The sequence below is a fragment of the Pleuronectes platessa genome, unplaced genomic scaffold (genome assembly GCF_947347685.1).
Source record: "Pleuronectes platessa unplaced genomic scaffold, fPlePla1.1 scaffold_38, whole genome shotgun sequence".
Classification (NCBI taxonomy): Eukaryota; Metazoa; Chordata; class Actinopteri; order Pleuronectiformes; family Pleuronectidae; genus Pleuronectes; species Pleuronectes platessa.
The window spans coordinates 467,544-492,505 of record NW_026518977.1 but is presented as its reverse complement, the minus strand read 5'-3'; the positions used below and the strand labels follow the sequence as shown (position 1 = coordinate 492,505).

The window sequence follows — 24,962 nt, the reverse complement described above, 5'->3', positions numbered from 1 at the left end:
AATGTCAACGGAGATCACTCAGAAAACGTTCCGCAAATATTAACCTTTATTCCGTCCCTAGAGCCAGCGTACAGCTGTGTGCGTGAGGGTGAGACTGTATCAGCGTCGGCATAAATGCGCGCTGTAATCTTCAGTCATAAGAGTAATACTTGTAAGTAATGCGCCGGAACAATTAACAGATTCTTCACTATTGTGTGCGTGACATTAAGTTAAGTTCTCTTTTCCTGTTTTAGTAATTGCTCTCAAGACAATAAGGACGGCGTGGATCCCTGCTTTATTTTAAATGAATTAAAGGTATGACATGATGTGTTTTATGATTGTCAATGTTTTCAAACATTTTGATAAACTGGTTTAAATTGTGTGAACTAACTACAACAAGTTTGTTTTATAGGGCTGCCTTATTTGACCTTATTTAAAATTAGTTTCTTTCTGATTTATTGGTTTGATTATTGTGCTTTTTGTTTTATTTTATATTGTTCTATGGGAATGTGCAATATGGTTGACTGGTACGTATTAAATAAATTGTATATTTCTGAAATCACAGCCTCTTCTGCTGATGTTTTAATGTTCCTGACAGGACGGTGATTCTTATAGGCTGCAGGGAGTCGGCGAAGTCTATTTAGAGACCCCCTAACTCTTCCCTTCTCCCCCTCTCTCTCTCCCCCCACTGCCGGTCCTGTGTGTGTGAGGAAGTGTTGCGTGGGCCGAGCAGGGATGGATTTATAAAAGAGTGCGTAGGATTCTTACTAAAAGTGTGCTTATGCCCAAAAGCAGGAAATGGCGTAAGCCAAAGCTAATTCCGATTTATAAAACCGTGCGCACGCAAAACCTGAACTCCAAATCCGCTCTCCACACGCTCAATTTCTACTATAAATGGTCAATGCATAGCACGTCACGAATATTAAATTATGAAGCTGACCAATGGTTTTCCACCGCGAGTCCTGACGGAGGCACGGCATCAAGCGATGTGAAGAGGAAGTAAAACTTTCAGACACTGACATCGAGGTGTTTGTTAGTGAGATGGAGGTGAAGAGCGACTTATGGGACAGCTGTGATGTCACTAATAAAGGAAATACACTGATACTCTGCCGCTGCTGCTGTGGATAACACAATGTGTGAGAATAGAAATCGCTGAACCCTCGCTTACTCCTCATCCTTCCATTCGCATGCACACATCGTCCAGAACCCCCCACCGGGGTCACGGTAGTATTTATCCATTTAGAGAATCGGACCGCTTCCCTCACATCAGTGGATCCTTGCCTCCACTCTGGGATCTTATTTGGAAAGTTTATTCATTTCTTGTAAGTGATCTCCTGTGCGCTCTGCCCGCTCTCTGTGCGCTCTGCGCCACTGCGCTCTCTGCGGTCTGCGCGCTCTGCTGAATTATGTTGAATTTCATTTAAAACAATAATAAACAGACAAATAAATTTACATGACAATTGTTTACAGTGCGGGAGTTACACTCCAACAGAACGCGTCACACTCGCGCTGTGGGTTTTACGCGGTGTCATTGCCGCCGGTCTACGGGGAGTATGACGGAAGTTGCATGTGCGCAGGACATCAGCTCCTGTGGAAACACACGAGCAAAGCGATGACGGAAGCGACGCTGATGGGATCGGTCCCAGAATTTCCTTGTGGTTAACTCTTTAGATTTGGAAGGGTCGAACATCAAAGCAGCAAACACAAAAACCTGAAGGGAACAACCTAAACTTAACTACTGAAATTAATGGAACCAAAAGACATGTTCCTATCCTGACTCCTCTTCCAGAAACAGGAGAAAAAATGGGTTCAACTCAAATGATACCCACCCCCCGAACCTGGCTGGGACATCCTCAACAGATCTTAAGACACGTTACAAGTGTAAGGGGTCAATTCTTAATACAGTTTTCGAGTTTTGGCAGTGTTATTTTTCCCGTTTTGCTGATATTTTAATTCATCCGACAGGACAGTGATTCCTATAGGCTGCGGGGATTTGGCGACGTCTATTAAGGGACACCGTAGCGCTCCCTCTCGCCCTCTCTCTCTCTCCACTGCCGGTCCTGTGTGTGTGAGTAAGTGCAGCGTGGCCGCAGCAGGTGCGGACACAAATTGTTTGTTGCGGTGAGTTTGCTGAAAGTAACTTTAATGTCAACGGAGATCACTCAGAAAACGTTCCGCAAATATTAACCTTTATTCCGTCCCTAGAGCCAGCGTACAGCTGTGTGCGTGAGGGTGAGACTGTATCAGCGTCGGCATAAATGCGCGCTGTAATCTTCAGTCATAAGAGTAATACTTGTAAGTAATGCGCCGGAACAATTAACAGATTCTTCACTATTGTGTGCGTGACATTAAGTTAAGTTCTCTTTTCCTGTTTTAGTAATTGCTCTCAAGACAATAAGGACGGCGTGGATCCCTGCTTTATTTTAAATGAATTAAAGGTATGACATAATGATGTGTTTTATGATTGTCAATGTTTTCAAACATTTTGATAAACTGGTTTAAATTGTGTGAACTAACTACAACAAGTTTGTTTTATAGGGCTGCCTTATTTGACCTTATTTAAATTTAGTTTCTTTCTGATTTATTGGTTTGATTATTGTGCTTTTTGTTTTATTTTATTTTGTTCTATGGGAATGTGCAATATGGTTGACTGGTACGTATTAAATAAATTGTATATTTCTGAAATCACAGCCTCTTCTGCTGATGTTTTAATGTTCCTGACAGGACGGTGATTCTTATAGGCTGCAGGGAGTCGGCGAAGTCTATTTAGAGACCCCCTAACTCTTCCCTTCTCCCCCTCTCTCTCTCCCCCCACTGCCGGTCCTGTGTGTGTGAGGAAGTGTTGCGTGGGCCGAGCAGGGATGGATTTATAAAAGAGTGCGTAGGATTCTTACTAAAAGTGTGCTTATGCCCAAAAGCAGGAAATGGCGTAAGCCAAAGCTAATTCCGATTTATAAAACCGTGCGCACGCAAAACCTGAACTCCAAATCCGCTCTCCACACGCTCAATTTCTACTATAAATGGTCAATGCATAGCACGTCACGAATATTAAATTATGAAGCTGACCAATGGTTTTCCACCGCGAGTCCTGACGGAGGCACGGCATCAAGCGATGTGAAGAGGAAGTAAAACTTTCAGACACTGACATCGAGGTGTTTGTTAGTGAGATGGAGGTGAAGAGCGACTTATGGGACAGCTGTGATGTCACTAATAAAGGAAATACACTGATACTCTGCCGCTGCTGCTGTGGATAACACAATGTGTGAGAATAGAAATCGCTGAACCCTCGCTTACTCCTCATCCTTCCATTCGCATACACACATCGTCCAGAACCCCGCACCGGGGTCACGGTAGTATTTATCCATTTAGAGAATCGGACCGCTTCCCTCACATCAGTGGATCCTTGCCTCCACTCTGGGATCTTATTTGGAAAGTTTATTCATTTCTTGTAAGTGATCTCCTGTGCGCTCTGCCCCGCTCTCTGTGCGCTCTGCGCCACTGCGCTCTCTGCGGTCTGCGCGCTCTGCTGAATTATGTTGAATTTCATGTAAAACAATAATAAACAGACAAATAAATTTACATGACAATTGTTTACAGTGCGGGAGTTACACTCCAACAGACCGCGTCACACTCGCGCTGTGGGTTTTACGCGGTGTCATTGCCGCCGGTCTACGGGGAGTATGACGGAAGTTGCATGTGCGCAGGACATCAGCTCCTGTGGAAACACACGAGCAAAGCGATGACGGAAGCGACGCTGATGGGATCGGTCCCAGAATTTCCTTGTGGTTAACTCTTTAGATTTGGAAGGGTCGAACATCAAAGCAGCAAACACAAAAACCTGAAGGGAACAACCTAAACTTAACTACTGAAATTAATGGAACCAAAAGACATGTTCCTATCCTGACTCCTCTTCCAGAAACAGGAGAAAAAATGGGTTCAACTCAAATGATACCCACCCCCCGAACCTGGCTGGGACATCCTCAACAGATCTTAAGACACGTTACAAGTGTAAGGGGTCAATTCTTAATACAGTTTTCGAGTTTTGGCAGTGTTATTTTTCCCGTTTTGCTGATATTTTAATTCATCCGACAGGACAGTGATTCCTATAGGCTGCGGGGATTTGGCGACGTCTATTAAGGGACACCGTAGCGCTCCCTCTCGCCCTCTCTCTCTCTCCACTGCCGGTCCTGTGTGTGTGAGTAAGTGCAGCGTGGCCGCAGCAGGTGCGGACACAAATTGTTTGTTGCGGTGAGTTTGCTGAAAGTAACTTTAATGTCAACGGAGATCACTCAGAAAACGTTCCGCAAATATTAACCTTTATTCCGTCCCTAGAGCCAGCGTACAGCTGTGTGCGTGAGGGTGAGACTGTATCAGCGTAGGCATAAATGCGCGCTGTAATCTTCAGTCATAAGAGTAATACTTGTAAGTAATGCGCCGGAACAATTAACAGATTCTTCACTATTGTGTGCGTGACATTAAGTTAAGTTCTCTTTTCCTGTTTTAGTAATTGCTCTCAAGACAATAAGGACGGCGTGGATCCCTGCTTTATTTTAAATGAATTAAAGGTATGACATAATGATGTGTTTTATGATTGTCAATGTTTTCAAACATTTTGATAAACTGGTTTAAATTGTGTGAACTAACTACAACAAGTTTGTTTTATAGGGCTGCCTTATTTGACCTTATTTAAATTTAGTTTCTTTCTGATTTATTGGTTTGATTATTGTGCTTTTTGTTTTATTTTATTTTGTTCTATGGGAATGTGCAATATGGTTGACTGGTACGTATTAAATAAATTGTATATTTCTGAAATCACAGCCTCTTCTGCTGATGTTTTAATGTTCCTGACAGGACGGTGATTCTTATAGGCTGCAGGGAGTCGGCGAAGTCTATTTAGAGACCCCCTAACTCTTCCCTTCTCCCCCTCTCTCTCTCCCCCCACTGCCGGTCCTGTGTGTGTGAGGAAGTGTTGCGTGGGCCGAGCAGGGATGGATTTATAAAAGAGTGCGTAGGATTCTTACTAAAAGTGTGCTTATGCCCAAAAGCAGGAAATGGCGTAAGCCAAAGCTAATTCCGATTTATAAAACCGTGCGCACGCAAAACCTGAACTCCAAATCCGCTCTCCACACGCTCAATTTCTACTATAAATGGTCAATGCATAGCACGTCACGAATATTAAATTATGAAGCTGACCAATGGTTTTCCACCGCGAGTCCTGACGGAGGCACGGCATCAAGCGATGTGAAGAGGAAGTAAAACTTTCAGACACTGACATCGAGGTGTTTGTTAGTGAGATGGAGGTGAAGAGCGACTTATGGGACAGCTGTGATGTCACTAATAAAGGAAATACACTGATACTCTGCCGCTGCTGCTGTGGATAACACAATGTGTGAGAATAGAAATCGCTGAACCCTCGCTTACTCCTCATCCTTCCATTCGCATGCACACATCGTCCAGAACCCCCCACCGGGGTCACGGTAGTATTTATCCATTTAGAGAATCGGACCGCTTCCCTCACATCAGTGGATCCTTGCCTCCACTCTGGGATCTTATTTGGAAAGTTTATTCATTTCTTGTAAGTGATCTCCTGTGCGCTCTGCCCCGCTCTCTGTGCGCTCTGCGCCACTGCGCTCTCTGCGGTCTGCGCGCTCTGCTGAATTATGTTGAATTTCATGTAAAACAATAATAAACAGACAAATAAATTTACATGACAATTGTTTACAGTGCGGGAGTTACACTCCAACAGACCGCGTCACACTCGCGCTGTGGGTTTTACGCGGTGTCATTGCCGCCGGTCTACGGGGAGTATGACGGAAGTTGCATGTGCGCAGGACATCAGCTCCTGTGGAAACACACGAGCAAAGCGATGACGGAAGCGACGCTGATGGGATCGGTCCCAGAATTTCCTTGTGGTTAACTCTTTAGATTTGGAAGGGTCGAACATCAAAGCAGCAAACACAAAAACCTGAAGGGAACAACCTAAACTTAACTACTGAAATTAATGGAACCAAAAGACATGTTCCTATCCTGACTCCTCTTCCAGAAACAGGAGAAAAAATGGGTTCAACTCAAATGATACCCACCCCCCGAACCTGGCTGGGACATCCTCAACAGATCTTAAGACAAGTTTCAAGTGTAAGGGGTCAATTCTTAATACAGTTTTCGAGTTTTGGCAGTGTTATTTTTCCCGTTTTGCTGATATTTTAATTCATCCGACAGGACAGTGATTCCTATAGGCTGCGGGGATTTGGCGACGTCTATTAAGGGACACCGTAGCGCTCCCTCTCGCCCTCTCTCTCTCTCCACTGCCGGTCCTGTGTGTGTGAGTAAGTGCAGCGTGGCCGCAGCAGGTGCGGACACAAATTGTTTGTTGCGGTGAGTTTGCTGAAAGTAACTTTAATGTCAACGGAGATCACTCAGAAAACGTTCCGCAAATATTAACCTTTATTCCGTCCCTAGAGCCAGCGTACAGCTGTGTGCGTGAGGGTGAGACTGTATCAGCGTCGGCATAAATGCGCGCTGTAATCTTCAGTCATAAGAGTAATACTTGTAAGTAATGCGCCGGAACAATTAACAGATTCTTCACTATTGTGTGCGTGACATTAAGTTAAGTTCTCTTTTCCTGTTTTAGTAATTGCTCTCAAGACAATAAGGACGGCGTGGATCCCTGCTTTATTTTAAATGAATTAAAGGTATGACATGATGTGTTTTATGATTGTCAATGTTTTCAAACATTTTGATAAACTGGTTTAAATTGTGTGAACTAACTACAACAAGTTTGTTTTATAGGGCTGCCTTATTTGACCTTATTTAAATTTAGTTTCTTTCTGATTTATTGGTTTGATTATTGTGCTTTTTGTTTTATTTTATTTTGTTCTATGGGAATGTGCAATATGGTTGACTGGTACGTATTAAATAAATTGTATATTTCTGAAATCACAGCCTCTTCTGCTGATGTTTTAATGTTCCTGACAGGACGGTGATTCTTATAGGCTGCAGGGAGTCGGCGAAGTCTATTTAGAGACCCCCTAACTCTTCCCTTCTCCCCCTCTCTCTCTCCCCCCACTGCCGGTCCTGTGTGTGTGAGGAAGTGTTGCGTGGGCCGAGCAGGGATGGATTTATAAAAGAGTGCGTAGGATTCTTACTAAAAGTGTGCTTATGCCCAAAAGCAGGAAATGGCGTAAGCCAAAGCTAATTCCGATTTATAAAACCGTGCGCACGCAAAACCTGAACTCCAAATCCGCTCTCCACACGCTCAATTTCTACTATAAATGGTCAATGCATAGCACGTCACGAATATTAAATTATGAAGCTGACCAATGGTTTTCCACCGCGAGTCCTGACGGAGGCACGGCATCAAGCGATGTGAAGAGGAAGTAAAACTTTCAGACACTGACATCGAGGTGTTTGTTAGTGAGATGGAGGTGAAGAGCGACTTATGGGACAGCTGTGATGTCACTAATAAAGGAAATACACTGATACTCTGCCGCTGCTGCTGTGGATAACACAATGTGTGAGAATAGAAATCGCTGAACCCTCGCTTACTCCTCATCCTTCCATTCGCATGCACACATCGTCCAGAACCCCCCACCGGGGTCACGGTAGTATTTATCCATTTAGAGAATCGGACCGCTTCCCTCACATCAGTGGATCCTTGCCTCCACTCTGGGATCTTATTTGGAAAGTTTATTCATTTCTTGTAAGTGATCTCCTGTGCGCTCTGCCCGCTCTCTGTGCGCTCTGCGCCACTGCGCTCTCTGCGGTCTGCGCGCTCTGCTGAATTATGTTGAATTTCATTTAAAACAATAATAAACAGACAAATAAATTTACATGACAATTGTTTACAGTGCGGGAGTTACACTCCAACAGAACGCATCACACTCGCGCTGTGGGTTTTACGCGGTGTCATTGCCGCCGGTCTACGGGGAGTATGACGGAAGTTGCATGTGCGCAGGACATCAGCTCCTGTGGAAACACACGAGCAAAGCGATGACGGAAGCGACGCTGATGGGATCGGTCCCAGAATTTCCTTGTGGTTAACTCTTCAGATTTGGAAGGGTCGAACATCAAAGCAGCAAACACAAAAACCTGAAGGGAACAACCTAAACTTAACTACTGAAATTAATGGAACCAAAAGACATGTTCCTATCCTGACTCCTCTTCCAGAAACAGGAGAAAAAATGGGTTCAACTCAAATGATACCCACCCCCCGAACCTGGCTGGGACATCCTCAACAGATCTTAAGACACGTTACAAGTGTAAGGGGTCAATTCTTAATACAGTTTTCGAGTTTTGGCAGTGTTATTTTTCCCGTTTTGCTGATATTTTAATTCATCCGACAGGACAGTGATTCCTATAGGCTGCGGGGATTTGGCGACGTCTATTAAGGGACATCGTAGCGCTCCCTCTCGCCCTCTCTCCACTGCCGGTCCTGTGTGTGTGAGTAAGTGCAGCGTGGCCGCAGCAGGTGCGGACACAAATTGTTTGTTGCGGTGAGTTTGCTGAAAGTAACTTTAATGTCAACGGAGATCACTCAGAAAACGTTCCGCAAATATTAACCTTTATTCCGTCCCTAGAGCCAGCGTACAGCTGTGTGCGTGAGGGTGAGACTGTATCAGCGTCGGCATAAATGCGCGCTGTAATCTTCAGTCATAAGAGTAATACTTGTAAGTAATGCGCCGGAACAATTAACAGAGTCTTCACTATTGTGTGCGTGACATTAAGTTAAGTTGTCTTTTCCTGTTTTAGTAATTGCTCTCAAGACAATAAGGACGGCGTGGATCCCTGCTTTATTTTAAATGAATTAAAGGTATGACATAATGATGTGTTTTATGATTGTCAATGTTTTCAAACATTTTGATAAACTGGTTTAAATTGTGTGAACTAACTACAACAAGTTTGTTTTATAGGGCTGCCTTATTTGACCTTATTTAAATTTAGTTTCTTTCTGATTTATTGGTTTGATTATTGTGCTTTTTGTTTTATTTTATTTTGTTCTATGGGAATGTGCAATATGGTTGACTGGTACGTATTAAATAAATTGTATATTTCTGAAATCACAGCCTCTTCTGCTGATGTTTTAATGTTCCTGACAGGACGGTGATTCTTATAGGCTGCAGGGAGTCGGCGAAGTCTATTTAGGGACCCCGTAACTCTTCCCTTCTCCCCCTCTCTCTCTCCCCCCACTGCCGGTCCTGTGTGTGTGAGGAAGTGTTGCGTGGGCCGAGCAGGGATGGATTTATAAAAGAGTGCGTAGGATTCTTACTAAAAGTGTGCTTATGCCCAAAAGCAGGAAATGGCGTAAGCCAAAGCTAATTCCGATTTATAAAACCGTGCGCACGCAAAACCTGAACTCCAAATCCGCTCTCCACACGCTCAATTTCTACTATAAATGGTCAATGCATAGCACGTCACGAATATTAAATTATGAAGCTGACCAATGGTTTTCCACCGCGAGTCCTGACTGAGGCACGGCATCAAGCGATGTGAAGAGGAAGTAAAACTTTCAGACACTGACATCGAGGTGTTTGTTAGTGAGATGGAGGTGAAGAGCGACTTATGGGACAGCTGTGATGTCACTAATAAAGGAAATACACTGATACTCTGCCGCTGCTGCTGTGGATAACACAATGTGTGAGAATAGAAATCGCTGAACCCTCGCTTACTCCTCATCCTTCCATTCGCATGCACACATCGTCCAGAACCCCCCACCGGGGTCACGGTAGTATTTATCCATTTAGAGAATCGGACCGCTTCCCTCACATCAGTGGATCCTTGCCTCCACTCTGGGATCTTATTTGGAAAGTTTATTCATTTCTTGTAAGTGATCTCCTGTGCGCTCTGCCCGCTCTCTGTGCGCTCTGCGCCACTGCGCTCTCTGCGGTCTGCGCGCTCTGCTGAATTATGTTGAATTTCATTTAAAACAATAATAAACAGACAAATAAATTTACATGACAATTGTTTACAGTGCGGGAGTTACACTCCAACAGAACGCATCACACTCGCGCTGTGGGTTTTACGCGGTGTCATTGCCGCCGGTCTACGGGGAGTATGACGGAAGTTGCATGTGCGCAGGACATCAGCTCCTGTGGAAACACACGAGCAAAGCGATGACGGAAGTGAGGCTGATGGGATCGGTCCCAGAATTTCCTTGTGGTTAACTCTTTAGATTTGGAAGGGTCGAACATCAAAGCAGCAAACACAAAAACCTGAAGGGAACAACCTAAACTTAACTACTGAAATTAATGGAACCAAAAGACATGTTCCTATCCTGACTCCTCTTCCAGAAACAGGAGAAAAAATGGGTTCAACTCAAATGATACCCACCCCCCGAACCTGGCTGGGACATCCTCAACAGATCTTAAGACACGTTACAAGTGTAAGGGGTCAATTCTTAATACAGTTTTCGAGTTTTGGCAGTGTTATTTTTCCCGTTTTGCTGATATTTTAATTCATCCGACAGGACAGTGATTCCTATAGGCTGCGGGGATTTGGCGACGTCTATTAAGGGACACCGTAGCGCTCCCTCTCGCCCTCGCCCTCTCTCCACTGCCGGTCCTGTGTGTGTGAGTAAGTGCAGCGTGGCCGCAGCAGGTGCGGACCAAAATGGTTTGTTGCGGTGAGTTTGCTGAAAGTAACTTTAATGTCAACGGAGATCACTCAGAAAACGTTCCGCAAATATTAACCTTTATTCCGTCCCTAGAGCCAGCGTACAGCTGTGTGCGTGAGGGTGAGACTGTATCAGCGTCGGCATAAATGCGCGCTGTAATCTTCAGTCATAAGAGTAATACTTGTAAGTAATGCGCCGGAACAATTAACAGAGTCTTCACTATTGTGTGCGTGACATTAAGTTAAGTTGTCTTTTCCTGTTTTAGTAATTGCTCTCAAGACAATAAGGACGGCGTGGATCCCTGCTTTATTTTAAATGAATTAAAGGTATGACATAATGATGTGTTTTATGATTGTCAATGTTTTCAAACATTTTGATAAACTGGTTTAAATTGTGTGAACTAACTACAACAAGTTTGTTTTATAGGGCTGCCTTATTTGACCTTATTTAAATTTAGTTTCTTTCTGATTTATTGGTTTGATTATTGTGCTTTTTGTTTTATTTTATTTTGTTCTATGGGAATGTGCAATATGGTTGACTGGTACGTATTAAATAAATTGTATATTTCTGAAATCACAGCCTCTTCTGCTGATGTTTTAATGTTCCTGACAGGACGGTGATTCTTATAGGCTGCAGGGAGTCGGCGAAGTCTATTTAGGGACCCCGTAACTCTTCCCTTCTCCCCCTCTCTCTCTCCCCCCACTGCCGGTCCTGTGTGTGTGAGGAAGTGTTGCGTGGGCCGAGCAGGGATGGATTTATAAAAGAGTGCGTAGGATTCTTACTAAAAGTGTGCTTATGCCCAAAAGCAGGAAATGGCGTAAGCCAAAGCTAATTCCGATTTATAAAACCGTGCGCACGCAAAACCTGAACTCCAAATCCGCTCTCCACACGCTCAATTTCTACTATAAATGGTCAATGCATAGCACGTCACGAATATTAAATTATGAAGCTGACCAATGGTTTTCCACCGCGAGTCCTGACGGAGGCACGGCATCAAGCGATGTGAAGAGGAAGTAAAACTTTCAGACACTGACATCGAGGTGTTTGTTAGTGAGATGGAGGTTAAGAGCGACTTATGGGACAGCTTTGATGTCACTACTAAAGGAAATACACTGATACTCTGCCGCTGCTGCTGTGGATAACACAATGTGTGAGAATAGAAATCGCTGAACCCTCGCTTACTCCTCATCCTTCCATTCGCATGCACACATCGTCCAGAACCCCCCACCGGGGTCACGGTAGTATTTATCCATTTAGAGAATCGGACCGCTTCCCTCACATCAGTGGATCCTTGCCTCCACTCTGGGATCTTATTTGGAAAGTTTATTCATTTCTTGTAAGTGATCTCCTGTGCGCTCTGCCCGCTCTCTGTGCGCTCTGCGCCACTGCGCTCTCTGCGGTCTGCGCGCTCTGCTGAATTATGTTGAATTTCATTTAAAACAATAATAAACAGACAAATAAATTTACATGACAATTGTTTACAGTGCGGGAGTTACACTCCAACAGACCGCGTCACACTCGCGCTGTGGGTTTTACGCGGTGTCATTGCCGCCGGTCTACGGGGAGTATGACGGAAGTTGCATGTGCGCAGGACATCAGCTCCTGTGGAAACACACGAGCAAAGCGATGACGGAAGCGACGCTGATGGGATCGGTCCCAGAATTTCCTTGTGGTTAACTCTTTAGATTTGGAAGGGTCGAACATCAAAGCAGCAAACACAAAAACCTGAAGGGAACAACCTAAACTTAACTACTGAAATTAATGGAACCAAAAGACATGTTCCTATCCTGACTCCTCTTCCAGAAACAGGAGAAAAAATGGGTTCAACTCAAATGATACCCACCCCCCGAACCTGGCTGGGACATCCTCAACAGATCTTAAGACACGTTACAAGTGTAAGGGGTCAATTCTTAATACAGTTTTCGAGTTTTGGCAGTGTTATTTTTCCCGTTTTGCTGATATTTTAATTCATCCGACAGGACAGCGATTCCTATAGGCTGCGGGGATTTGGCGACGTCTATTAAGGGACACCGTAGCGCTCCCTCTCGCCCTCTCTCTCTCTCCACTGCCGGTCCTGTGTGTGTGAGTAAGTGCAGCGTGGCCGCAGCAGGTGCGGACACAAATTGTTTGTTGCGGTGAGTTTGCTGAAAGTAACTTTAATGTCAACGGAGATCACTCAGAAAACGTTCCGCAAATATTAACCTTTATTCCGTCCCTAGAGCCAGCGTACAGCTGTGTGCGTGAGGGTGAGACTGTATCAGCGTCGGCATAAATGCGCGCTGTAATCTTCAGTCATAAGAGTAATACTTGTAAGTAATGCGCCGGAACAATTAACAGAGTCTTCACTATTGTGTGCGTGACATTAAGTTAAGTTGTCTTTTCCTGTTTTAGTAATTGCTCTCAAGACAATAAGGACGGCGTGGATCCCTGCTTTATTTTAAATGAATTAAAGGTATGACATAATGATGTGTTTTATGATTGTCAATGTTTTCAAACATTTTGATAAACTGGTTTAAATTGTGTGAACTAACTACAACAAGTTTGTTTTATAGGGCTGCCTTATTTGACCTTATTTAAATTTAGTTTCTTTCTGATTTATTGGTTTGATTATTGTGCTTTTTGTTTTATTTTATTTTGTTCTATGGGAATGTGCAATATGGTTGACTGGTACGTATTAAATAAATTGTATATTTCTGAAATCACAGCCTCTTCTGCTGATGTTTTAATGTTCCTGACAGGACGGTGATTCTTATAGGCTGCAGGGAGTCGGCGAAGTCTATTTAGGGACCCCGTAACTCTTCCCTTCTCCCCCTCTCTCTCTCCCCCCACTGCCGGTCCTGTGTGTGTGAGGAAGTGTTGCGTGGGCCGAGCAGGGATGGATTTATAAAAGAGTGCGTAGGATTCTTACTAAAAGTGTGCTTATGCCCAAAAGCAGGAAATGGCGTAAGCCAAAGCTAATTCCGATTTATAAAACCGTGCGCACGCAAAACCTGAACTCCAAATCCGCTCTCCACACGCTCAATTTCTACTATAAATGGTCAATGCATAGCACGTCACGAATATTAAATTATGAAGCTGACCAATGGTTTTCCACCGCGAGTCCTGACGGAGGCACGGCATCAAGCGATGTGAAGAGGAAGTAAAACTTTCAGACACTGACATCGAGGTGATTGTAAGTGAGATGGAGGTGAAGAGCGACTTATGGGACAGCTGTGATGTCACTAATAAAGGAAATACACTGATACTCTGCCGCTGCTGCTGTGGATAACACAATGTGTGAGAATAGAAATCGCTGAACCCTCGCTTACTCCTCATCCTTCCATTCGCATGCACACATCGTCCAGAACCCCCCACCGGGGTCACGGTAGTATTTATCCATTTAGAGAATCGGACCGCTTCCCTCACATCAGTGGATCCTTGCCTCCACTCTGGGATCTTATTTTGAAAGTTTATTCATTTCTTGTAAGTGATCTCCTGTGCGCTCTGCCCGCTCTCTGTGCGCTCTGCGCCACTGCGCTCTCTGCGGTCTGCGCGCTCTGCTGAATTTTGTTGAATTTCATTTAAAACAATAATAAACAGACAAATAAATTTACATGACAATTGTTTACAGTGCGGGAGTTACACTCCAACAGAACGCATCACACTCGCGCTGTGGGTTTTACGCGGTGTCATTGCCGCCGGTCTACGGGGAGTATGACGGAAGTTGCATGTGCGCAGGACATCAGCTCCTGTGGAAACACACGAGCAAAGCGATGACGGAAGCGACGCTGATGGGATCGGTCCCAGAATTTCCTTGTGGTTAACTCTTTAGATTTGGAAGGGTCGAACATCAAAGCAGCAAACACAAAAACCTGAAGGGAACAACCTAAACTTAACTACTGAAATTAATGGAACCAAAAGACATGTTCCTATCCTGACTCCTCTTCCAGAAACAGGAGAAAAAATGGGTTCAACTCAAATGATACCCACCCCCCGAACCTGGCTGGGACATCCTCAACAGATCTTAAGACACGTTACAAGTGTAAGGGGTCAATTCTTAATACAGTTTTCGAGTTTTGGCAGTGTTATTTTTCCCGTTTTGCTGATATTTTAATTCATCCGACAGGACAGTGATTCCTATAGGCTGCGGGGATTTGGCGACGTCTATTAAGGGACACCGTAGCGCTCCCTCTCGCCCTCGCCCTCTCTCCACTGCCGGTCCTGTGTGTGTGAGTAAGTGCAGCGTGGCCGCAGCAGGTGCGGACACAAATTGTTTGTTGCGGTGAGTTTGCTGAAAGTAACTTTAATGTCAACGGAGATCACTCAGAAAACGTTCCGCAAATATTAACCTTTATTCCGTCCCTAGAGCCAGCGTACAGCTGTGTGCGTGAGGGTGAGACTGTATCAGCGTCGGCATAAATGCGCGCTGTAATCTTCAGTCATAAGAGTAATACTTGTAAGTAATGCGCCGGAACAATTAACAGAGTCTTCACTATTGTGTGCGTGACATTAAGTTAAGTTGTCTTTTCCTGTTTTAGTAATTGCTCTCAAGACAATAAGGACGGCGTGGATCCCTGCTTTATTTTAAATGAATTAAAGGTATGACATAATGATGTGTTTTATGATTGTCAATGTTTTCAAACATTTTGATAAACTGGTTTAAATTGTGTGAACTAACTACAACAAGTTTGTTTTATAGGGCTGCCTTATTTGACCTTATTTAAATTTAGTTTCTTTCTGATTTATTGGTTTGATTATTGTGCTTTTTGTTTTATTTTATTTTGTTCTATGGGAATGTGCAATATGGTTGACTGGTACGTATTAAATAAATTGTATATTTCTGAAATCACAGCCTCTTCTGCTGATGTTTTAATGTTCCTGACAGGACGGTGATTCTTATAGGCTGCAGGGAGTCGGCGAAGTCTATTTAGGGACCCCGTAACTCTTCCCTTCTCCCCCTCTCTCTCTCCCCCCACTGCCGGTCCTGTGTGTGTGAGGAAGTGTTGCGTGGGCCGAGCAGGGATGGATTTATAAAAGAGTGCGTAGGATTCTTACTAAAAGTGTGCTTATGCCCAAAAGCAGGAAATGGCGTAAGCCAAAGCTAATTCCGATTTATAAAACCGTGCGCACGCAAAACCTGAACTCCAAATCCGCTCTCCACACGCTCAATTTCTACTATAAATGGTCAATGCATAGCACGTCACGAATATTAAATTATGAAGCTGACCAATGGTTTTCCACCGCGAGTCCTGACTGAGGCACGGCATCAAGCGATGTGAAGAGGAAGTAAAACTTTCAGACACTGACATCGAGGTGTTTGTTAGTGAGATGGAGGTGAAGAGCGACTTATGGGACAGCTGTGATGTCACTAATAAAGGAAATACACTGATACTCTGCCGCTGCTGCTGTGGATAACACAATGTGTGAGAATAGAAATCGCTGAACCCTCGCTTACTCCTCATCCTTCCATTCGCATGCACACATCGTCCAGAACCCCCCACCGGGGTCACGGTAGTATTTATCCATTTAGAGAATCGGACCGCTTCCCTCACATCAGTGGATCCTTGCCTCCACTCTGGGATCTTATTTGGAAAGTTTATTCATTTCTTGTAAGTGATCTCCTGTGCGCTCTGCCCGCTCTCTGTGCGCTCTGCGCCACTGCGCTCTCTGCGGTCTGCGCGCTCTGCTGAATTATGTTGAATTTCATTTAAAACAATAATAAACAGACAAATAAATTTACATGACAATTGTTTACAGTGCGGGAGTTACACTCCAACAGAACGCATCACACTCGCGCTGTGGGTTTTACGCGGTGTCATTGCCGCCGGTCTACGGGGAGTATGACGGAAGTTGCATGTGCGCAGGACATCAGCTCCTGTGGAAACACACGAGCAAAGCGATGACGGAAGTGAGGCTGATGGGATCGGTCCCAGAATTTCCTTGTGGTTAACTCTTTAGATTTGGAAGGGTCGAACATCAAAGCAGCAAACACAAAAACCTGAAGGGAACAACCTAAACTTAACTACTGAAATTAATGGAACCAAAAGACATGTTCCTATCCTGACTCCTCTTCCAGAAACAGGAGAAAAAATGGGTTCAACTCAAATGATACCCACCCCCCGAACCTGGCTGGGACATCCTCAACAGATCTTAAGACACGTTACAAGTGTAAGGGGTCAATTCTTAATACAGTTTTCGAGTTTTGGCAGTGTTATTTTTCCCGTTTTGCTGATATTTTAATTCATCCGACAGGACAGTGATTCCTATAGGCTGCGGGGATTTGGCGACGTCTATTAAGGGACACCGTAGCGCTCCCTCTCGCCCTCGCCCTCTCTCCACTGCCGGTCCTGTGTGTGTGAGTAAGTGCAGCGTGGCCGCAGCAGGTGCGGACCAAAATGGTTTGTTGCGGTGAGTTTGCTGAAAGTAACTTTAATGTCAACGGAGATCACTCAGAAAACGTTCCGCAAATATTAACCTTTATTCCGTCCCTAGAGCCAGCGTACAGCTGTGTGCGTGAGGGTGAGACTGTATCAGCGTCGGCATAAATGCGCGCTGTAATCTTCAGTCATAAGAGTAATACTTGTAAGTAATGCGCCGGAACAATTAACAGAGTCTTCACTATTGTGTGCGTGACATTAAGTTAAGTTGTCTTTTCCTGTTTTAGTAATTGCTCTCAAGACAATAAGGACGGCGTGGATCCCTGCTTTATTTTAAATGAATTAAAGGTATGACATAATGATGTGTTTTATGATTGTCAATGTTTTCAAACATTTTGATAAACTGGTTTAAATTGTGTGAACTAACTACAACAAGTTTGTTTTATAGGGCTGCCTTATTTGACCTTATTTAAATTTAGTTTCTTTCTGATTTATTGGTTTGATTATTGTGCTTTTTGTTTTATTTTATTTTGTTCTATGGGAATGTGCAATATGGTTGACTGGTACGTATTAAATAAATTGTATATTTCTGAAATCACAGCCTCTTCTGCTGATGTTTTAATGTTCCTGACAGGACGGTGATTCTTATAGGCTGCAGGGAGTCGGCGAAGTCTATTTAGGGACCCCGTAACTCTTCCCTTCTCCCCCTCTCTCTCTCCCCCCACTGCCGGTCCTGTGTGTGTGAGGAAGTGTTGCGTGGGCCGAGCAGGGATGGATTTATAAAAGAGTGCGTAGGATTCTTACTAAAAGTGTGCTTATGCCCAAAAGCAGGAAATGGCGTAAGCCAAAGCTAATTCCGATTTATAAAACCGTGCGCACGCAAAACCTGAACTCCAAATCCGCTCTCCACACGCTCAATTTCTACTATAAATGGTCAATGCATAGCACGTCACGAATATTAAATTATGAAGCTGACCAATGGTTTTCCACCGCGAGTCCTGACGGAGGCACGGCATCAAGCGATGTGAAGAGGAAGTAAAACTTTCAGACACTGACATCGAGGTGTTTGTTAGTGAGATGGAGGTTAAGAGCGACTTATGGGACAGCTTTGATGTCACTACTAAAGGAAATACACTGATACTCTGCCGCTGCTGCTGTGGATAACACAATGTGTGAGAATAGAAATCGCTGAACCCTCGCTTACTCCTCATCCTTCCATTCGCATGCACACATCGTCCAGAACCCCCCACCGGGGTCACGGTAGTATTTATCCATTTAGAGAATCGGACCGCTTCCCTCACATCAGTGGATCCTTGCCTCCACTCTGGGATCTTATTTGGAAAGTTTATTCATTTCTTGTAAGTGATCTCCTGTGCGCTCTGCCCGCTCTCTGTGCGCTCTGCGCCACTGCGCTCTCTGCGGTCTGCGCGCTCTGCTGAATTATGTTGAATTTCATTTAAAACAATAATAAACAGACAAATAAATTTACATGACAATTGTTTACAGTGCGGGAGTTACACTCCAACAGACCGCGTCACACTCGCGCTGTGGGTTTTACGCGGTGTCATTGCCGCCGGTCTACGGGGAGTATGACGGAAGTTGCATGTGCGCAGGACATCAGCTCCTGTGGAAACACACGAGCAAAGCGATGACGGAAGCGACGCTGATGGGATCGGTCCCAGAATTTCCTTGTGGTTAACTCTTTAGATTTGGAAGGGTCGAACATCAAAGCAGCAAACACAAAAACCTGAAGGGAACAACCTAAACTTAACTACTGAAATTAATGGAACCAAAAGACATGTTCCTATCCTGACTCCTCTTCCAGAAACAGGAGAAAAAATGGGTTCAACTCAAATGATACCCACCCCCCGAACCTGGCTGGGACATCCTCAACAGATCTTAAGACACGTTACAAGTGTAAGGGGTCAATTCTTAATACAGTTTTCGAGTTTTGGCAGTGTTATTTTTCCCGTTTTGCTGATATTTTAATTCATCCGACAGGACAGCGATTCCTATAGGCTGCGGGGATTTGGCGACGTCTATTAAGGGACACCGTAGCGCTCCCTCTCGCCCTCTCTCTCTCTCCACTGCCGGTCCTGTGTGTGTGAGTAAGTGCAGCGTGGCCGCAGCAGGTGCGGACACAAATTGTTTGTTGCGGTGAGTTTGCTGAAAGTAACTTTAATGTCAACGGAGATCACTCAGAAAACGTTCCGCAAATATTAACCTTTATTCCGTCCCTAGAGCCAGCGTACAGCTGTGTGCGTGAGGGTGAGACTGTATCAGCGTCGGCATAAATGCGCGCTGTAATCTTCAGTCATAAGAGTAATACTTGTAAGTAATGCGCCGGAACAATTAACAGAGTCTTCACTATTGTGTGCGTGACATTAAGTTAAGTTGTCTTTTCCTGTTTTAGTAATTGCTCTCAAGACAATAAGGACGGCGTGGATCCCTGCTTTATTTTAAATGAATTAAAGGTATGACATAATGATGTGTTTTATGATTGTCAATGTTTTCAAACATTTTGATAAACTGGTTTAAATTGTGTGAACTAACTACAACAAGTTTGTTTTATAGGGCTGCCTTATTTGACCTTATTTAAATTTAGTTTCTTTCTGATTTATTGGTTTGATTATTGTGCTTTTTGTTTTATTTTATTTTGTTCTATGGGAATGTGCAATATGGTTGACTGGTACGTATTAAATAAATTGTATATTTCTGAAATCACAGCCTCTTCTGCTGATGTTTTAATGTTCCTGACAGGACGGTGATTCTTATAGGCTGCAGGGAGTCGGCGAAGTCTATTTAGGGACCCCGTAACTCTTCCCTTCTCCCCCTCTCTCTCTCCCCCCACTGCCGGTCCTGTGTGTGTGAGGAAGTGTTGCGTGGGCCGAGCAGGGATGGATTTATAAAAGAGTGCGTAGGATTCTTACTAAAAGTGTGCTTATGCCCAAAAGCAGGAAATGGCGTAAGCCAAAGCTAATTCCGATTTATAAAACCGTGCGCACGCAAAACCTGAACTCCAAATCCGCTCTCCACACGCTCAATTTCTACTATAAATGGTCAATGCATAGCACGTCACGAATATTAAATTATGAAGCTGACCAATGGTTTTCCACCGCGAGTCCTGACGGAGGCACGGCATCAAGCGATGTGAAGAGGAAGTAAAACTTTCAGACACTGACATCGAGGTGATTGTAAGTGAGATGGAGGTGAAGAGCGACTTATGGGACAGCTGTGATGTCACTAATAAAGGAAATACACTGATACTCTGCCGCTGCTGCTGTGGATAACACAATGTGTGAGAATAGAAATCGCTGAACCCTCGCTTACTCCTCATCCTTCCATTCGCATGCACACATCGTCCAGAACCCCCCACCGGGGTCACGGTAGTATTTATCCATTTAGAGAATCGGACCGCTTCCCTCACATCAGTGGATCCTTGCCTCCACTCTGGGATCTTATTTTGAAAGTTTATTCATTTCTTGTAAGTGATCTCCTGTGCGCTCTGCCCGCTCTCTGTGCGCTCTGCGCCACTGCGCTCTCTGCGGTCTGCGCGCTCTGCTGAATTTTGTTGAATTTCATTTAAAACAATAATAAACAGACAAATAAATTTACATGACAATTGTTTACAGTGCGGGAGTTACACTCCAACAGAACGCATCACACTCGCGCTGTGGGTTTTACGCGGTGTCATTGCCGCCGGTCTACGGGGAGTATGACGGAAGTTGCATGTGCGCAGGACATCAGCTCCTGTGGAAACACACGAGCAAAGCGATGACGGAAGCGACGCTGATGGGATCGGTCCCAGAATTTCCTTGTGGTTAACTCTTTAGATTTGGAAGGGTCGAACATCAAAGCAGCAAACACAAAAACCTGAAGGGAACAACCTAAACTTAACTACTGAAATTAATGGAACCAAAAGACATGTTCCTATTGTAGCAGCCGATTGTCAAACAGATAAACGTATCAAATCAAACTTCGAATTATACTAATCAAAGGGCCACTGTTGCACCATGGGTTGTGGTGTACGCGGATGGGAAAAACATAGTGTCCAAACAGATGTCCAGTTTCTGCGAAAAGCGTGGTTTATTTAACCAAACAGCGAGCAAACAAAGAACAAAGAAAATTCCTGTGCCTCTCCCGCTCCGGTAAAAAACCATTTGCCCACCCAGGTGCATGCTGGTCCCTTACCGACAGCCTACCTATATAACTTCAGGTGCCCCCCTACCGTGCCCAAATGAAACAAAACACAAATAATAAACAAGAAACACCTAAAGTAAACAAATAATAAACTAGAATACTAATAGAAATCTAATCATAATGAAATCAAGCAAATTGACTGAGAATAACCAAAAAACTAAATACTCACTAAACAAAATAATAAACTAAACAGCACTAAGTACTACAACTAAATAAATAGCTCCAACATTCCGGCCCCTAATTGTGCACTAAATCACAATTACTTTAATTTATCAAAGGAGCTATTCCCTCCACCCAATCTATGACTAGACAGTTCATGCATTAGCTTCAGTTCACTTTCTTCTTTATGATGTACCTGAAACAACAAAAGAGAGATATAGAGAAAAAGAGGGAGGGGGAGAGAGAGAAAGTCCATGGTGTCACATTCCTGCTTCCAACAGCAGGCAGAGCTTCGTCACAGGCCTCTCCAGAATGCTGGTCCTGGTCCGAAGGCGCACAGAGCGTACCAGGCCCTTTGCATCTGCTCTCACATCCAAGATTCTCCCCATCAGCCAAGATCGATGGGGAGATGGGGCTGCAGCGTCTGCAATGAGGACGATGTCTCCAGGAACGAGATTTCTCCTTGGTCTTGTCCATTTCTGTCTCTCTTGCATCATTGGTAAGTATTCAGCAATCCATCTCTTCCAAAACAGTTCTGCCATGTATTGTATTTGCTTCCACCTTTTCCTGATGTACAAATCATTGCGGTCAAACAGTCCTGGTGGCATGATTGGCTTCCCCTTTAACATCAGAATGTGGTTAGGTGTGAGTGCCTCCAGGTCGTCCGGGTCATCAGAGACTTTAGTGATGGGTCTGTCATTCAATATGGCCTCAGCCTCACAAAAAACAGTTTGGAGCCCTTCATCATCGAGAATTTGCTGTTTGAGAACTGAAGTCAGAACACTTTTCACAGAGCGAATCAGGCGCTCCCAAACACCACCATGATGGGAAGCTGCTGGTGTGTTAAAGCTCCATTTTATGCCATCCTGGACCAACGCTCTCTGAATTTTGCCATGATTTAAACCAGCCAGACTTTCCTTCAGCTCCCGGTTAGCTCCAACAAAGTTTGTGCCGTTATCAGACCTGATGGTGGAGATTGGGCCTCGTCTACAGATGAACCTCCGGACAGCATTTATACAGGAATCTGTATCCAACATATGTGCCACCTCCAAATGCACAGCACGGCTAGTCAGACAGGTGAAAAGCACTCCATACCTTTTAAGAAGACTTCTGCCTCTTTTAACCTCAATGGGCCCGAAATAGTCAACTCCAACATCTGTGAAAGGGGCTCTATCAGGCACCACTCTTTCCTCAGGCAAGTCCGCCATCTTCTGTTCAAGGAGTTTCCCTCTGTTGCGTCTGCAAACAACACAGTCAGATATAACTTTCCTTGCAGCAGAGTTTGCATTGATGATCCAGTACCTCTGCCGCAGCCTGGACAGCATGTAATTTCTTCCTGCATGTCCCAGTTGATGATGAATATGACGCAGAATCAGTACGGATACATGCAAATCTTTGGACAAAATGACTGGATGTTTGGACTCTGTTGGTAATGCTGATTTATCCAGCCGACCACCTACTCTGAGGATTCCATTATCCATCACCGGATCCAGTCTGTACAGAGGACTCCCTTTTGCAACAATTTTACAACCATTCTTCAATGAGGAAATTTCAGCTTTAAATTTGTGTTCTTGTACATACTGAATGACTGACTGTTCTGCTTTTTCCAGATCTTCAGGAGTCAAGATTTGTCCTTTGAGTGTGGCTTTAAAGCTCTGAATTTTCCTTTTCACTTCCTGCTCTTTTGGCTCCAGCTTGTCCTGGCTGAGATATTTAGAGGCACACAGCTCCTTTCTCTTCTGTCCCAATAACACAAGAGTTCTCTTGACCTTCAGCAACCAGGCAACAGACCTTTTTAGTCTCGTCCAGGATGAAAAGTAACAGAGCAGGCGATCTGTGGCACTTTCAGAATCCACAACAACAGAATTTACAGTCAACTCCCTTTTGACCTCTGGGTCATCTGCAGGAATAACATGAAGATCAGCATCCAATTTAGGCCAAACCTCCTTTGGCCCACAGAGAAACTTCGGCCCATTTATCCATCTCCTGCCTGTCAGGAAATTATCTGCCGTCATTCCTCTTGATGCATCATCTGCTGGATTCTCCTTAGAACAAACATATCTCCACTGATCAGTATCTGATGCTCCTCTGATGAAGGAGACTCTGTTTGCCACGAAAGTTTGAAATCGTCTGGTTTCATTACAGATGTATTTAAGAACAGTTGTGCTGTCGGTCCAGAAAACTGATTTTTCCAGCTTAAGTTGCAACTCCTTCTGAAGCATCTTGTCAACTCGAACTGCAAGAACTGCTGCTGTGAGTTCCAGTCGAGGAATTGTTGTCTGCTTGAGTGGAGCAACTCTGGCCTTTCCCAACAGAAATGAAACCTGAACGCTGTCATCCTTTTCCAGTCTCAAATAGGACACTGTTCCATATCCAACTTGGCTGGCGTCAGAGAAGTGGTGAAGCTGTGCAGTGGCAGGGTCTCCAAAGTCTCTGGGTTTCATACAGCGATCCACATTGAATTCAGCCACCTTCTGAAGATCCTCCAACCACTCAAACCACTTCTTGGAGAGAGAATGGGGGATAGCTTCATCCCACCCCAAGCTTCTCCTACAAAGCTCCTGTAACAACAGCTTGGCTGGAATGGTGAGTGGGGACAAAAAACCTAAGGGGTCATAAAGTGAGCTGACCACTGACAAAATACCTCTTCTTGTCTGTGGCTGTTCTTGCACTGAGGTTCTAAACTTGAATTTGTCAGTTTCAATGCACCACTGTAGCCCCAAAGCTCGATCCATCGGAAGCTGGTCCACATCCAAATCCAGCTCCATCACTTCCTTTGCTCTGCAGTCTTCAGCAATTGACAGCAGCACTGTTCGGCTGTTGCTGATCCATTTGGAAAGATTAAATCCTCCTTTGTGACAAAGCGCAGTCACATCCTTGACCACTTGCACTGCCACCTCCTCTGAGGCCACTGATTTCAAGCAATCATCGACATAAAAATTACACTTTACTGTATTGACCACTTCATGGGGGAAATGTTCGGCATTGTCATCTGCTGTTCTCCTCAATGCATAATTTGCACAGCTTGGTGACGACACAGCTCCAAACAAATGAACTTTCATGCGATGTTCCACTGGAGCCTGTGAAACGTCTCCCCCAGGCCACCAGAAAAAGCGGAGAAAGTTGATGTGCTTTTCAGAAACATGAACTTGGTGATACATTGCTTGGATGTCGGCCATTACTGCAACGGGCTCTTGTCTAAATCGAACAAGGACTCCAACTAGAGAGTTGGTAAAGTCAGGGCCCTGTAAAAGCTGACAGTTCAGTGACGTCCCTTTGTATGCTGCTCCACAGTCAAAAACAACTCGCAGCTTGCCTTTTCTGGGATGATAAACCCCGTGATGAGGGATATACCATACATTTCCATCACTCTGTTTAAGTTGATCAGAAGGCACCACTTCAGCATATCCTTGAGCCACCATGTTGTTTAAAAATGTGATGTACTCTCCTTTAAATTGACCATTCTTGGCAAACTTTCTTTTCAGGCTCTGGAGGCGCTGTTCTGCAACATGACGATTATTTGGCATGAGAGGGTTTTCCTGCCTGAAGGGTAAGTCAATGCAGTAATGGCTTCCAATTAACTTTGTGGTGTTATTCATAACATTCATAAACTTGACATCCTCTCTGGACATTTCAATCTGTTCATCTGATGACCTCTC

The 24,962-nt window shown here is 44.4% G+C and overlaps 1 protein-coding gene across 1 annotated transcript; it reads right to left on the bottom strand.

Moving 5' to 3' along the window:
• Nucleotides 1-21,563: 21,563 nt before the first annotated feature.
• LOC128436341 (uncharacterized) lies at nucleotides 21,564-24,404 on the bottom strand. The gene has a single exon (XM_053418125.1). The coding sequence runs from the start codon at nucleotides 24,363-24,365 to the stop codon at nucleotides 21,564-21,566; it is 2,802 nt and encodes a 933-aa protein (XP_053274100.1). The 5' UTR covers nucleotides 24,366-24,404.
• Between the last annotated feature and the right edge of the window lie 558 nt (nucleotides 24,405-24,962).